The sequence below is a fragment of the Marmota flaviventris genome, chromosome 2, assembly GCF_047511675.1.
Source record: "Marmota flaviventris isolate mMarFla1 chromosome 2, mMarFla1.hap1, whole genome shotgun sequence".
NCBI lineage: Eukaryota > Metazoa > Chordata > Mammalia > Rodentia > Sciuridae > Marmota > Marmota flaviventris.
Genome location: NC_092499.1, coordinates 11,612,710 through 11,627,621, shown reverse-complemented (window position 1 = coordinate 11,627,621; position 14,912 = coordinate 11,612,710). Strand labels below are relative to the sequence as shown.

The following is a 14,912-nucleotide window of genomic DNA, read 5'->3' as shown; positions in this document are numbered from 1 at the left end:
CTTGAAAGCATCTCTCTGGCTGCTTTATAGAGAATAGATAGCAGAGGGTTGATGGTGGAATCAGGGACTGATTAAGGGTGATTAGACTAATTCAGGCTGGAGACTATGGTGGCTTGGGTTAGGGTGGTAGTGGTAGAAGTGAGAAGTGGTCAGATTCTGGATCTGTTTTGAAGGGAGATTCTTCAGGGTTTATTGATCTTTGATTGGGATGAGTGAGGGGATGACCCTGGAGTTGTGGGGATGAGCATCTAGAAGTTGAAGAGGAAGATTGACAGAGGAACAGGTTTTGGCAAGAGCTCAGTTAAGGTTTGGACCAGGTGAGATTTCTACTTAAATTCTCAAGGGGAGTGTAGAGAAAGTTAGTTGAATGTACAGTGGTCAATATTAAAATGCTCATTTTGAAAAATAAATTGGTAAGTTGTAAAGAAAAGCTGTTTAAATGATTTAAATGCCTATAAAGATTATGCTGTAATTCACATATATATATATGAGGGAATGATGTAGAAAGATCAGTATTCCTAAAATCACAGAAATGAAATTTTATTTTATGACTGTGAGTCCCATGATGTTCTAGTAAATTTATTAGTAAGAAAATAGTTATATAAGGGGAATTCCCATAATTTCCAAATGTGATTGAACAAAAACACCTTCAACTGCTTTTACATCACACGCACACTCCCTCTGACCTGTGTCTCTCTCAAACTTCTAGAGAAGTACAGGTAATATGTTTGATGTAGTTTATGAAGCATTTTTAAAAAACTCTTTTATGTGTTGAAAATTTATATTCTAATGTAGGCTTTAGGTTTGAATATGCACTTTAAAATTATTGAAATGGTGAATAGAGATGGTTTCAATATAAGTGATTTCTTTAAAAAAACATTTTTATATTTAAGAAGTTCTTTTAAAATGTTTACTTCATGGTAATTTATGTTCTTGCCAGGTGTTTTAAAGGGAGAATACATTGGTACATCCTTAAGTGTATTTCTTTTCATAGTAGAGTGCATAATCTTTATTTTGAAATAGAAATACAAGTAATGAAAACATGTGTGATTAAGCATTGATGTTATTTTTCTAGGTAGAATGACATCTGTACAATAGCAGTAGCAAAATAGAAATTCAAACCCATCAAAAATGCCTACTCTTTTGTTTAAAGGTTTTATACTATTTATAATTTTTATTCAGTAAAATAATGGAATGTTATTGATTTTACAAAAGTCTTAATACAGTTACGGTTTCTGTAGCCCACTGAATTAAATGATTAGGAACAGATTTAGTTCTTATATAAAGTAATAATACCAAGTACATATCCTTACATGTCATATGTAGTATTTTGTCGAACATTACTGTTTGGTTTCTGTGATCTTGGGTTTTTAAATATTGTAACTGCTGATCGCTCATCTCTGTAAATAGCAAACTCTCTCTGATTACACAGGAAGCCCTGCATGTTGCAGGAGTGGAAATGCAGTTAACGGCTGCGGTAGCATTTCTGACCATTCTGCAAGAAGAGTCAGTGTCAGTCCATACGTATGCCCACTCCTTTCTCCAAGTCATTCTCCTGCATCTGGAGCAAAGGGACACAGGTCAGGGCCTGGCATGCTTAATCATGTTTCTTTGTTGTTTCTTGTAAATGGCCACGGTGTTATTTGAATTATGTGAGCCTGATGAGGATAACAGAATAAGGTCAGGCTAATAGTTGAGTGATGGTATGACTTAAAACAGCTGTGGCTGTCGCCATACAAAACCCACAAAATTTAGTATCCTTGAAAGCTGAAGACCCATTAGTTCATCTTGTGATTTATACTTTCCTTTTAGACCTTATTATTTGACATATGTTTACAATATTATTATATAGCAAAATAACGTACCTTGGGTTTAAGATAATCTCCCAAATTATTTTTAAATATAAAAAATTTTCTAAATATTGCCTAAGAGGAAAAAATAGAAAAATCTCTTTGAATAGGATACTTTCTATTGAATGTTATTGTAACTATTGATGGCTGGGTTGAAATAGCAGTGGTAAGTGAGAAGCTTAATTTAGCATGTTACATGTGTGTCCATCAGGTGTCAGCAACGCATGGCTGGAAACTCTCCTGGCTGTGATAGAAGTATTGCCAAAGGAAACTCTAAGGCACGAGGTAACACTGGTTTTTGTTGATGTTGTTGCTTGTAATAAGTAAGTTTGTTTTTAATACTTTTATTTTATGTTGTGCTGAGAATCAAACCCAGTGCTTCATATGTACTAGGCAACTGTTCTACTACTGAGCTATAACCCTGGCTCATAGTAAGTTTTTAAATTTTGGTCAAAAATGTTTTTTTTCAAAGGAATAAAATTGTTTCCCATTTGGAAAGCAACACATGATCACTGTAGAAAATTTGAGTAAAGACAGAAAATAAATGGAAGAAAAATAATTCATGGTTCTGATATGTGGCTACTTGTAAGATTCTGATATATTTCTCTTCAGATTTCCCTATATATGCTTGGTCTTTGCCATATTAGTAATCATGTTGAACCTGTGTATGATTGTTTTCCACTTATGAGTTTTCTACATTATTTTAAATTTATTTGGTAGTAGTTGTAAAACCATGTACTATTTGTTAAACATTTAAGGTTGTTTTCAGCCTTAAGCTTTACAATCAAAATAAGGCATTAAGGAACATCTCTGTAGAGTTTTTCCTGTTTTTCAGATAATTTCTTTACCTGTAGCTTCCAGAAAAGTGGAGTTATTGGATCAGAGGGCATTAACATTCTTAAGCTCTTGACTAACAATATGTAAAAGTTTAGTTTTCCTAGATTTTTATCAACAGTGTTATTCTCATTAAATTTAATGTGTTAAATATAGAATTAAATTTTAATTAGAATTAAAAAATATGCTTCTATTTTCCCATATGTTATATTAACATCAATTTTATTTATTCTTTTGGAGTTGTCTGATCTTCAAGTACTATTTATATATGTCATCTATCTTTGTTGCCAATTCTTTGTTATACTTGAAAATATTATTATTTTCAATTTGTGGTTGGTCTTTTTTAAATATTAGTATATTTTTCTTGAAAAGTTTTAAGTAAATTTAAGAGAATAGCAAAAATAGAAAACTTATCCTCTAATGAAATGATTTTTACATTCTTTGAAGATTATCCCTGACACACACACACACACACACACACAGAGTTAATCTATCTATTCCATATATATATATATATATATAGAGAGAGAGAGAGAGAGAGAGTGTGTTTATATATATGAGGGATAATCTATATATTCTATATTTCTATATATGTCTATATTTGTGTGCATTCTATATATTTCTATATTTGAGTGCATTTAGATCATTGCAGAATTTACCATAAAATTTATTTCAGTTTTTTTGCTTCTAATTGTTTTTAATTGCATGATTTATCATCATTTTACTTTAACTCAGAAGACAGACAAAGTGATCCAGGTACCTCAAAATATAAATCAGGTTCTTTAAAAACATTTAGAATATTAAAATACTCTTTGAAGAAAATATCTGACATTAGTGACAAGAATGTATAAAATTTTGTGAATTTGTTTTCTAAATCTTTTCTCTTTAGATTTTGAATCCACTTGTTTCCAAGGCACAACTTTCCCAAACAGTCCAGTCTCGTTTAGTTAGTTGTAAAATTTTAGGAAAATTGGCCAACAAATTTGATGCCCATACGTGAGTATTTGCATATAATTTTTTATCTCTTTTAACAAATTGATTTAAAATGTATAATGATTGTATGATTAATAATTATGTTCAATTTATATTATTTCACATTACATGCAAGTTTAGATATTTTAACTTTATAGAATTCCCAGACAGAAATTTACTTATCAAGAAATGTTTCTGCTCGATCTCATGGCTTTTCAGTTTCAAGATCAGTAAGATTAACTTATTTTCTGCTTCCCATGTGATCTTCATATCCCTCACCTAGTGTACTTTTGAGGATCAAATAGCATTATATTAGGACTTCCAAATTTGGTGAACATGACATAAAGGTGGTTTTCCTGCTTTCTTATGTGTTGGTTCTGAATTTGTTATTTTGAATAAATCTTATGTTGAAGTTTTATGAGATATGTTCATAATTCATATGCTGCTCTCTGTCAAGATGACAAATACCAAGTGGAAGTAATGGGATGCTATGTAATTATGACATGAGAGTAAAACATGAAGTTGAAGGATAACACAATGAGATATTTCATTGCTATAGCCTTTTGCTAAGCTATAGACATTCATCTGCCAATCTACAATTAACCATTATTTTTAGCTGATACTGTCATATACATAATTTACAAGTAGATGATGATAACATCCAAATTTAATAACATGTAAAAATGATTTGTAAACCAAAAGATTATATTATAGTGTTATTAAAGGTGATTTAAGAGTTTGATGGTAATTGCTTGAAAATCTTAATTATTCTTAAACATTCACCCATTACATGTTTCTTTGCTCTCCTCCCTCAGTATTAAAAGAGAAATACTTCCCCTGGTAAAATCACTCTGTCAAGATGTAGAATATGAAGTTCGATCTTGTATGTGTCGGCAACTAGAAAATATAGCTCAGGGCATTGGGTAAGTGTACTTTTAGTTCCTTATGCTGCTGTTGTCTTATTTCTGGATTGTCAAACCCTGTATTCCATGAAAGTGTGCTATTGAAAAGGTTCACTGTATGTGATCTTTCAAAGTGATCATGACAAGCACCTCTTGGTGTGTCTGGATTAAAAGAGGTTAAAGGGAAATGTGCTGAGCAAGGTGTAGGCATTCAATTAATGTTAATTTCTTTTCTTCTTACTTATTTAGTTATTGTTCCAAAGGCTTAGATCCAAGAAAGGGAAATGTCCTAGTATAAACCATGCTTGGAATGTAGTAGGGGCATTTATTTTGGCTGATTATTCTCTGGCTGATGGAGGCTTGTTTCTAACGAGATGCTGTCGTGGCAGCCTCTCTCTCTGTCCCTGTACAGTCCAGACGTCCACTCCCAGCTCTGCTTTCCTTGCCCTTTGGGTGCATGAAGCTCAGGGAAGAAAGGCATAGGACAGCTAGTTTATTTTCTTCACCTCTAAATCAAATCTCTTATCAAGCTGTAAGCATGATATTAAAGGCAATCTTATCTAAAACCATCTTGGGCAACTTTGTTTTAACAGATTTTTTTTTTTTTTTTTTTAAGGATCTAAATTGTTACCAAATATTGGAGTCTCTTATTTTTGTAGAAGTTGAACTGGTTTTATCTGGTTCTTTGATTCACAACAAGGAAAGTCAATTTATGGTCTTTTATACCATTTTTAATTTTATTTAAGGCCTTGGGAAAGCTTTATGGTGTCATACAGACTCAGAGCATTGAACTATACTGTTCTATGTCTACTCTTGGATTTAGTAAGCTTGACAGTTTACTAGAGTAACCAATTCCCTTGTTTTAATCTCAAAACCAACTTCTTTCTGATAGGTCTTCTAAGTCTAGGTGTCTCTTTTTGGCTCATTGTAGACCATAATGAATTCAGTCTTACCCAATCTATGTATATCAGTCAGGATCACAAATTGGGAGGAGAACAAACTGTTACCTTAATCACTTTATGAAGATGTAGAATATGATTTATCTATTTTTTTTCTCATCTGACATTTTGTTAAAAATTGGAGGGTCAAGTGTTTTTAAATTAATCTAAGATTATTGCTTAAGGATTAATTTATAAAAGTAAAACTAGAAATAATCTACCTAGCTTATTAAGTTAGAATCCCCTTAAGAAACTAATTTGTTTAATCATATTTGTATTTATTTAATTGTAAATTCATTTGACGTATTAATGACATAATCATAGGACTTTCATGTAATGATAGCAGAAACTATCTAATATGTGATTTCTACTGTGATAGTTAGCTTTCTGTTGCTGCAACAAATACCTGAGGTAAGCACTCTAATAACAGAAAAGGTTTCTCTGGGTACGGAGATGCACACTTATAATTCCAGCTGCTCGTGAGGCTGAGGCAAGAAGATCATGAGTTCAAAGCCAGCCTCAGCAAAAGCAAGGTGCTAAGCAACTCAGTGAGACCCTGTCTCTAAATAAAATACAAAACAGGGCTGGGGATGTGGCTCAGTGGTTGAGTACCCCTGAGTTCAATACCTGGTACCTACCCCCTGCCCGCCAAAAAGGAGAAAAGGTTTCTTTTGGCTCACAGTTTTGTAGGTTCTGGTCCATGATCAATTGACCTTGTTGCTTTTGGGCCTGTGACAAGGCAACACATCATGGTGTGAAGCATGTGGTAAAGCACATCTCTCATGGCCAGAAAGTGAAAATGAGAAAAAGGAAAGGGTGAGGTTCCACATTCCCATCAAGGTGTGTCCCCAGTGACCAGAAGACCTCCTCTTCTACAGGTTATATCATCTCCCAATAATAGTCAAGAAAATTAAAAAAAAAAACCTAAAAATTTGCTCTAATAAAGAAAGTTAATAAACCTTCTGCTTATTTTTCAAAAATTCATTAAAATTTCCCTGATATAAAATGAGACTGAGAATGTGATGATGTTACTACTGAGGTGAAAAAGCTTCAGGGAAGAATAATTTAGATCTAGTTAATTTTTTTTTTAAAAAAGTAAAAATGGAATAGAAAAATTTATGTGAACAGTAAATAGTCCAGGACTGGTTAAAAACTTTAGTCAGTCAGTACTTAGAAGATGAATTAGCTGTTTCAATTCAGAAGAAAAAGATACATGTATAAAAGTTTTCAGAGACAAGTCTTAGATGTGCAATGAAGGGCAGAATGATCTACCTTGAGAATAGCTGATAGTCAGCATACAACAGAGATGAAAAATTATAGACAACAGAAAAGAAAAGTTCCTTCAAGGACTGAGTCTGAATATTGAAAGAATAATCCATTGCTGACTCTCTTGTGCACTATAAATATTTATGTCAATTATAATTCGTACCCCATCTTATATCTTATATCTTGAGAAAGCTGTCTACACTTAAACCTTCACTTTATCAAGGTATGTGGCATTGTAATGGTATCTTATGAGGAATAAATGGAAACAAGTTATGTTGAATAAGAACTGACAGCCGGGTGTGGTGATGCATGCCTATAATCCCAGCAGCTTGGGAGGCTGAGGCAGGAGGATCGTGGGTTCAAAACTAGCCTCAGTAAAAGCAATGTACTAAGCAACTCAGTGAGACCCTGTCTCTAAATGAAATACGAAATAGGTCTGGGGGGTGTGGCTCAGTGGTTGAGTGCCCCTGAGTTCAATCCCTAGTACCAAAAAAATAAAAAAGAACTATCTGACATATAAATATTATACATTCTCTAAAAGCCTTTGCGTTGTGTTTCATTCTTTTAGGTAGAATATCTAGTGCCATTCTTCTATATAAGAAGTTAGTTTTTGTAACGTCATGTTTTAGGTGAATGGAAAAATAATGTATGACCTGAAACATAGATTAAAAAGATTTTGCTTGGTCTCTATAATTACTATTGTTAAGTTTTTCTTATTAGTCTAGATTGCTTCCTGAAGTTGCTTAGAATGGAAAATTATCTATTTATGAAGTTTAATATAAACTGCTAGTCATTACAATTTCTACAGGTATCAATGTTGCGCAGCGGGGGAGTGGAGCTGATTTAATCAGTATGAGAGCACTATTGGGATTTCTTGTGTCCACGTTTGCTCTTCTAGCCAGATGCAAGCTTCAGAGAGTAGGAGCATCTTTATGGTTTTTCTTATTTTCTGTACACCTACCCCATCTACTTGTTTTCAGTAAATTCTTGCTGCAAGTTTGTTGATTTGATTTATTTTCTTCTATTGATTATTGTGCAGGACAGAACTCACAAAAAGTGTGGTGCTCCCTGAATTAATAGAACTCTCTAGAGATGAAGGCAGCAGTGTGCGACTTGCAGCTTTTGAAACTTTGGTTAATTTACTTGACATATTCGATACAGGTAAATCTTCACCCGGATACATCTTTGCATCTGAAAGCAGTGCTGTCTCATGTTTTGTGTCCCAAATAAAGTGTAAAGGTAGATTCAGAATTTTTAAGTTTTATGATAAATATTTAGCCTCTCCTCGACTCTTTCTTTTGGTGTCTTCTCTGCTTCCATGGTTACCCTCATGGCATCCAGTATTGCTGCATATTTCACATTCTGTCATTTCTGTCTTCAGAATTTAACTGACTTGTGCAGAGAGCAAGACTGTGGCTTGGGAAGTAACTTTAACTTTTTCCACTAATTCACATTAAGACAGATCCTTACTATAACAATGAGTTTCCCTTCTTAAACTTAAATCCTTACTAGGTGAGTTTCCCTTCTTAAAAATATTTTAATGCCAGAAATCGTGTCTGTGTGAGCAGTATTATGGGATGGGGCATATGAGTGTGAATCAGTAAGGAGGAACTTCTTAGTGTTGTGAAAAATCAAGAAACAAAAATCACTAGTTGCTCTATTAGAGTATGACTAAGATCTCTAACTCTAGACAATGAGTTTATTAGTAAACATTAACCATTTTGATAGGGTGGAATTTGGAAGGGTAAATGACAAGACTTAAGTGTGAAGCCTAATTGTATAATTGTAGGATTAAGATTCTCTGGGATTAACAGCTTTTTATCTGAACTAGGAGAGTTTCTTTAGGATTATTGCAATGTAGACAATAATTTATATGAAAATTACAGAATAATCATTTAGGTAACAGGACAAACCAAAAGAATAAAAATTATAATATATGATATTTGAACAAATCTCATTGTTCCTATTAATGAGTCATCCTCCAGGCTCCAAACTAGAAAGCCTGGTATTGTTTTTGTTCTCTTGCCTTCACTGGATCAGCATAGGTCTGGCTTTATCCCCGCCCATTCTTTATTTCCCATTTCTCCTGTGTTGACACTCCAGTCCCACTAAGGTCGTCCCGTTCCATTACCACCCACCCTTGTCATCATCATCTTCAGATATTTTCTATTATTCTGGGACTAACAAGAGTCCCCCCACCCCTTGTAATTTGTATGTGTATTAGTTGCCACATGTACAGTGTGAGCAACTGGGTCTAAATTATACATTGTTTTGTTTTGTTTTACAGATGACAGAAGTCAAACTATCCTTCCCTTAGTGAAATCGTTTTGTGAAAAATCTTTCAAAGCAGATGAATCAATTCTTATTTCATTATCTTTTCATTTAGGAAAACTATGCCATGGACTATATGGTATGGTATATTCTAAGAATTTCAAAAGTATAGATAATTTTTCCTGTTTTCTTCTACCTTAGCCAATGAACTTGAGTTCTTCAGTTGTAAAACCTATCCTTTAAGTGTGTAAAATTTGATGAGCTCTTAGAATTTTGATAAACTAATTTCAAGCACATTTAGAAAAGACCTTTTCACTAGTAGAACCTATTTCAAAGAATAATGACTTTGGAATGTATTATGCTTATATAGTATTAGGTTTGTGATAACAGAAGCTCAGGTATGTGAACTATTGCTGCGCAGGAAGAATACTCATCTTTTGTTGAATAATAAATGTATCTTGTAAGTAGTTTTTCATAGAACATAGAATAATACCTTTAAGTCTTGGTATTTTGAACATATTGCTCAGTTTTTAGTTTATGATAATCATGAGAATTAAGTTAAAATCTTTTGGCACAGTAACACATTTTCTTTATGTGAGTTGCAAACATTTAGTAGATGATTGAAAAAATACATTGCAATCCATAATGAATCCCTGGCTCCCTGATAGTGAATAATGATTGAATGTGGAATCATTCCATATATCAAAAATATTTTGAATTCACTTTTCTATTTTTTAGATTCAATCTTTAGCTCCAAAAACACCCCTGTGTTTTTGGAGGAAATTTTAGAATATTTACCATAAATAAATAACAATATGTATAAATAGTCGTAACATTATTCCTATTATACTGACTTGTTTTCTACAAGCTGAAGAAATTAACATAGAAATAATTCCTGCATGACATAGTTCACACTTGTGAAATTGAAGTTAAAATCTTATTAAAATGAACATAAGATGAAACAATATGACCTGCTAGGTTTCATCATAATAGTTTATCTTTCCTCATTACTTTTGATTCATGAACTGTCTGTAACCATATATTTAAAGATTAGGTTCCAAATTTGTTTTTATTGTACTTTGAGTATTTCTTTTTAATTTTTGTTTCAATTGAAATGCTGAACACAGATTTTACATTTGTTTTAGGAATTCTTACTCCAGATCAACACTTGAGATTTTTGGAGTTTTATAAGAAACTTTGTACATTGGGTTTGCAACAAGAAAATGGACACAATCTGGAAAACCAGATTCCACCCCAAGTCCTAGAGCAGGAGAAGAAATATACTTCAGTACGAAAGAATTGTGCCTATAACTTTCCGGTAATAACAATATATTTATATTTACTGAGCATTTTAATTATAGCTCTAAAATATGTGAACAGATGGCATTAAGAAATATTGCCATATTTGACACTTGCTGCTTAGCATTATGTGTGGTATATATAGCAGGCACTGAATAAATATTTGTGGAATTTATATTTCTATGTATAAATTAGAATTATGTGCATGCATTTGGTCTTTCAAATATGATTTCCAATTAAATTATGATTCAGAGAATGTGATTTCATTATAATACCAGGTACCAATGAATGTTTTTCTCTCCTTCCTGTTCATCTTCCCCTCCCACCTCCACCAGGCCATGACTGTTTTTGTTGATCCTAAGAACTTTCACATGGAACTCTATTCTACATTCTTCTGCCTTTGTCATGACCCTGAGGTACCAGTCAGATACACTATTGCTATTTGCTTTTATGAAGTAAGTCTAAAAAATTTATACTGCTGTACATTACGTTAATCCAGGCAGTTGTGGTAGATATGGAAGTAAAATCAGTTTTTAATATGCTTTATAATGTTTATGCTTTGCATCTAAACTTAGGTCACTTTAGTACAAATGGAAAATTGATAGACAAATTATTTTCATTTATTGTTTTTACTGAAAATGAATGGCGCTTCCTGAGCATAGATTTAGATTCAGCTATTATAGCTTCCCATAAAGTATAAGAAAAAGTGAGTTTAAATTTTTACAATCAGTGTAATTAGCTTTTTAACCATTGAAGTTGAAATTTGGGGCCTATTTCTTAGATGATAGCAAGAAACACACCTATGCTATCGTTGCAGTAAACATGTATGAGCTGTAACTCACATTAGAAAAAACCTCATTGTATGTGGCATAGTAAGATATTTCCTTTCTTTGTAAGTAGTATAATAAGTTCTTATTTTCATTGAGAATATTTTATTGTCCTTGCACTGTTAGAGTAGCTCAAAGTGTGCAGGATGCTCATAGCCTTTATAAATGGTACTTAAAATTCTTTTAACTATTGAGTGGTATCCTTTGCTTCCTTAAAGTGACACTTTCTGGCCTAGATGAAATAGGAGTTCACTGTTCAAAATTTAGGAATTCTCCCCTTAAATGGTATAGTTATTTAAAATAATTCCAACATTACACATTTCTGTCATCTTTGGCAGCTACAGAAATCTGTTTTAGGGCATGGAAAAGGGCAGAGGGCACTCCAGCTGAGCCTCCAGGATAAGCAGCTATTTAGGATTGGTTACTGTGTACATGTGTGTTTGTTAGATCAGTGGTTTCCAGGGAAGTTTGCACAAGATTGGAGTCCAAGAATGCAGTGTTTATGCTACTAATATTAGACTTTCTTCTCATGTTGATTTTTGTCTCATCCTATTTGATAGTGAACATAATTTTGCACCATGTAATTAGGCACATTGAAATGTATGGGTATAATAAAAATATTTCACTGGTAAAAGAAAGTTTGGAGATTGTTGATCAACTTATGATCTGGGTGGCTAGGTTCCATATTCTCACAGTCATATTATGTAAAGTAGGCTAAGAATGATGTTCACATCTTTAAATGAAGGTCTAAGTTTGGTTTTTTTCCTTTTAAATAATAAAAATCCACTGGTGGACTTAAATTTTGTAATTCAGTATTATTGCTAGATTTTGATAATTGGTTTATTGTATTATATTGATTCTTATTTTTCAGAAAAATATTATTTTTCAATAATAATTTCAACAAGTTAAAAACAGCACAAGGAAAGTTTTGGGTTATCCAGGAATCATTTTTTTCCCCAAATAAAATTTTCTCAAGCACAATTTTTTAAAAATGTAAAATAGAAACTGTTAAATCTACCATCGGAGGCTCTTGAGTTTGTTTGGAGAAATAAACCCACTGTTTACAAGAGGAACTAGACTATTCTGACTCCCCCAACTGTGCTCATGCTGATTAAAGTCTTTGATGAGAAAAAGGAAAGTTGTTTCTCCTCATTAGTACTACCCAGTTGATGTCACCACAGGCCCTCAGCAGGAGCTATTTTCTCTGGAAAACTTGGAGCTGCTATAACACTTGTGTGCTTGAGATGTCCTTTAAGACTGTTGGCTGTTTTGAGACTTCAGTTTGTGAGCTAGAGGGATCTGTGGCTTGTTACTGCTTTGATGTGGAACGTCATGGCTCTGGAAATCCCATCCACTGTATTTCCTCACCCGCTGTATGCATGCCTGCCTATCTATGTCCACACAATCCAACATGCTATGAAATAGATTTTAAAAGCTGATTATGGAAGCTGGGTGCAGTGTTGCACATCTGTATTCCCTACTTCTCAGGAGGCGAGATAGGAGGATTCCAAGTTAGAGGTCAATCTTGGCAACTTAGTGAGATGCTGTCTCAAAACAAAAACTAAGAAGGGCTAGAGATGTAGCCCAGTGGCAGAGCACCCCTGAGTTCCATCTCCAGCCCTGCAAAAGCTGGTTATGTATGTAACTGAGTTTTCTAGAAATCTAATTTTATATTTTTATTGTAATCTTTTTATTTTAGAGGAAGCATCTAACAAGAATGTAAGTTTTAAAAAATATTATTTTAATCTTTATATCAAATCTGAGAGACTTTGTTGCTGTATTTTAGGTGTCTAAACTTCTGAATTCTGGTATATATTTAATACAGAAAGAACTGATAACATTATTACAAGATGAATCACTAGAGGTAATACTTTACTATTTGGTTTATATTCTTTCATATAAAGTTGAATGTATCAGTGCCTTTTCCCCATTTCCTGAGAGTTGCATTAGCCCCCAAAGCTTCATGTCAACATAACAACTATATCATAGACTGGGAATGGAGATCTTTAAAAAATATTAGGATTTAAAATATATTTAGCTGGGGCTGGGGATGTGGCTCAAGCGGTAGCGCGCTCGCCTGGCATGCGTGCGGCCCGGGTTCGATCCTCAGCACCACATACAAACAACGATGTTGTGTCCGCCGAAAACTAAAAATAAATAAATATTAAAAAAATAAAATATATTTAGCTTTAAAATGGAAATGTTGCTTTAAAGTAGAAAAATTTAGGAAGTGCCAAAAATAGACAAAAAGTGTACCTTTAATTCTAACGTAACTCAATACTTTTTATTAATTATTTATTTTTATTAATTATTTATTATATATTCTAACTCTTAATATTTTTTTGCATTTTTTATTTTTCTATATAATTATTACTGTATTTTCTATATTATGATTTTTATTTTACACAGTTATTATCATATGTTACATTTTATGTACTTTTTCTTTTAGCATTGTTGATGGAGTTTTTTTTTAACCTTCTTATACTTACCTATGAGGATTTTGTAATATTTCACTTTGATGTTCTGTTTAGTACATTCCATTCACTAAGTGGTACTAACATGGAGAACTCTACTGATCAGTATTTTGATATCACTGAGGCTAGTTTCTGATTTAGACTCCCTTTCAAAAGTTGGGAGGCAATTTTGAGCATGTCAGCTGTGTAGAAGTAACCAACTCCAGTTCAGACTTTTTGAACAATATTGAGAGATGCCTACATTAATCTCTTTTAAGAAAGAGATTGACCAAGGCAAAAATCTTTGTAGGACTTTGAAGTAAGAAGATAGCAGAGTAAGAAAATAGAAACCCCCAAATGTTTGTTAAATAACATCATTTCCGTGTAGAAATTGATGTGTAAAGTTAACTATTCTAGAAAAACATAGCAATCACCCTAAGAATAACCAATATTCCTATTAAAAGGTACTAGATGCTCTTGTAGAACATCTTCCAGAAATCTTGGAACTTATGTCTACTGGTGGAGAAAGCAGTGTTCAAGAAAATAAGGTAAATCCCATCTGTCAAAAAAGTGTCTGAGCTGGCGCAGTGGCGCATACCTGTCATCCCAGTGGCTCAGGAGGCTAAGGCAGGAGTATCACAAGTTCAAAGCCAGCCTCAGCAAATGTGAGGCATTCAGCAACTCAGTGAGACCCTGACTCTAAATAAAGTAAACATAAGGAAATAGGGCTGGGGATGTGGCTTAGTGGTCCAGTGCTCCTGAATTCAATCCCCGGTACCCCCACCCCCAATGGCCAAAAAAAGTTTCTGAACTTTCTAAGTATTATTCTACTCTGCATAGTTGTTATGAGATTTGTTTCATTCAGTGAAAGAATGTTTGGAAACATTAGGACCTGGGAATAGCACTTGCCCACCCATCTCCCGCCCCGGAGTGGAGAGCACCCAGCTTGCTGGCAGGATCCCTGAGAGGCAGGGTAGAGGATCCCTAATCAGTTTACAAATTACATGAGGCCTTTGTGTGTAGAAGAAGAAAGAACAACAAATTAATCTCGTGTCTCTTAGCATTATTTGAGAGAGTCACCATTGAATATTGACAATTATGTGAGACATTGTAAGCTTCCTTCTTGAATTTCTTTCTTGTCCCTGAGGAATACATGGCCCAAGCCACAGGCACCCACCTGGAGCTCTCCCCGGGGTCTGTTATGCTGGAAGTGCCGCCTTCCTGCCAGTGGCTCCCCTGCCTCGCAGAGCCCACAGTGCCAGGCTGGTTGCAAGGCTGTGTCCTAGTGCTAAGTACAAAA

General features: G+C 33.8%; 1 protein-coding gene across 5 annotated transcripts in view; it reads left to right on the top strand.

The window, feature by feature from the left end:
* Ppp4r4 (protein phosphatase 4 regulatory subunit 4) overlaps window positions 1-14,912 on the top strand; it is a 107,212-nt gene that overhangs the window by 51,196 nt on the left and 41,104 nt on the right. For all 5 annotated transcript variants that reach the window (XR_011706530.1, XM_071607575.1, XM_027931690.3 and 2 more), the window contains exons 4-13: window positions 1,433-1,580; window positions 2,062-2,135; window positions 3,574-3,680; window positions 4,472-4,579; window positions 7,802-7,923; window positions 9,050-9,172; window positions 10,179-10,351; window positions 10,668-10,787; window positions 12,946-13,023; window positions 14,077-14,160. Coding sequence is in view for 4 of the 5 variants with exons in the window: in XM_071607575.1 (XP_071463676.1) it covers window positions 1,433-1,580; window positions 2,062-2,135; window positions 3,574-3,680; window positions 4,472-4,579; window positions 7,802-7,923; window positions 9,050-9,172; window positions 10,179-10,351; window positions 10,668-10,787; window positions 12,946-13,023; window positions 14,077-14,160 (1,137 nt within the window). In the remaining variant the exon portion in view is untranslated. The remainder of the gene's footprint in view (window positions 1-1,432; window positions 1,581-2,061; window positions 2,136-3,573; window positions 3,681-4,471; window positions 4,580-7,801; window positions 7,924-9,049; window positions 9,173-10,178; window positions 10,352-10,667; window positions 10,788-12,945; window positions 13,024-14,076; window positions 14,161-14,912) is intronic.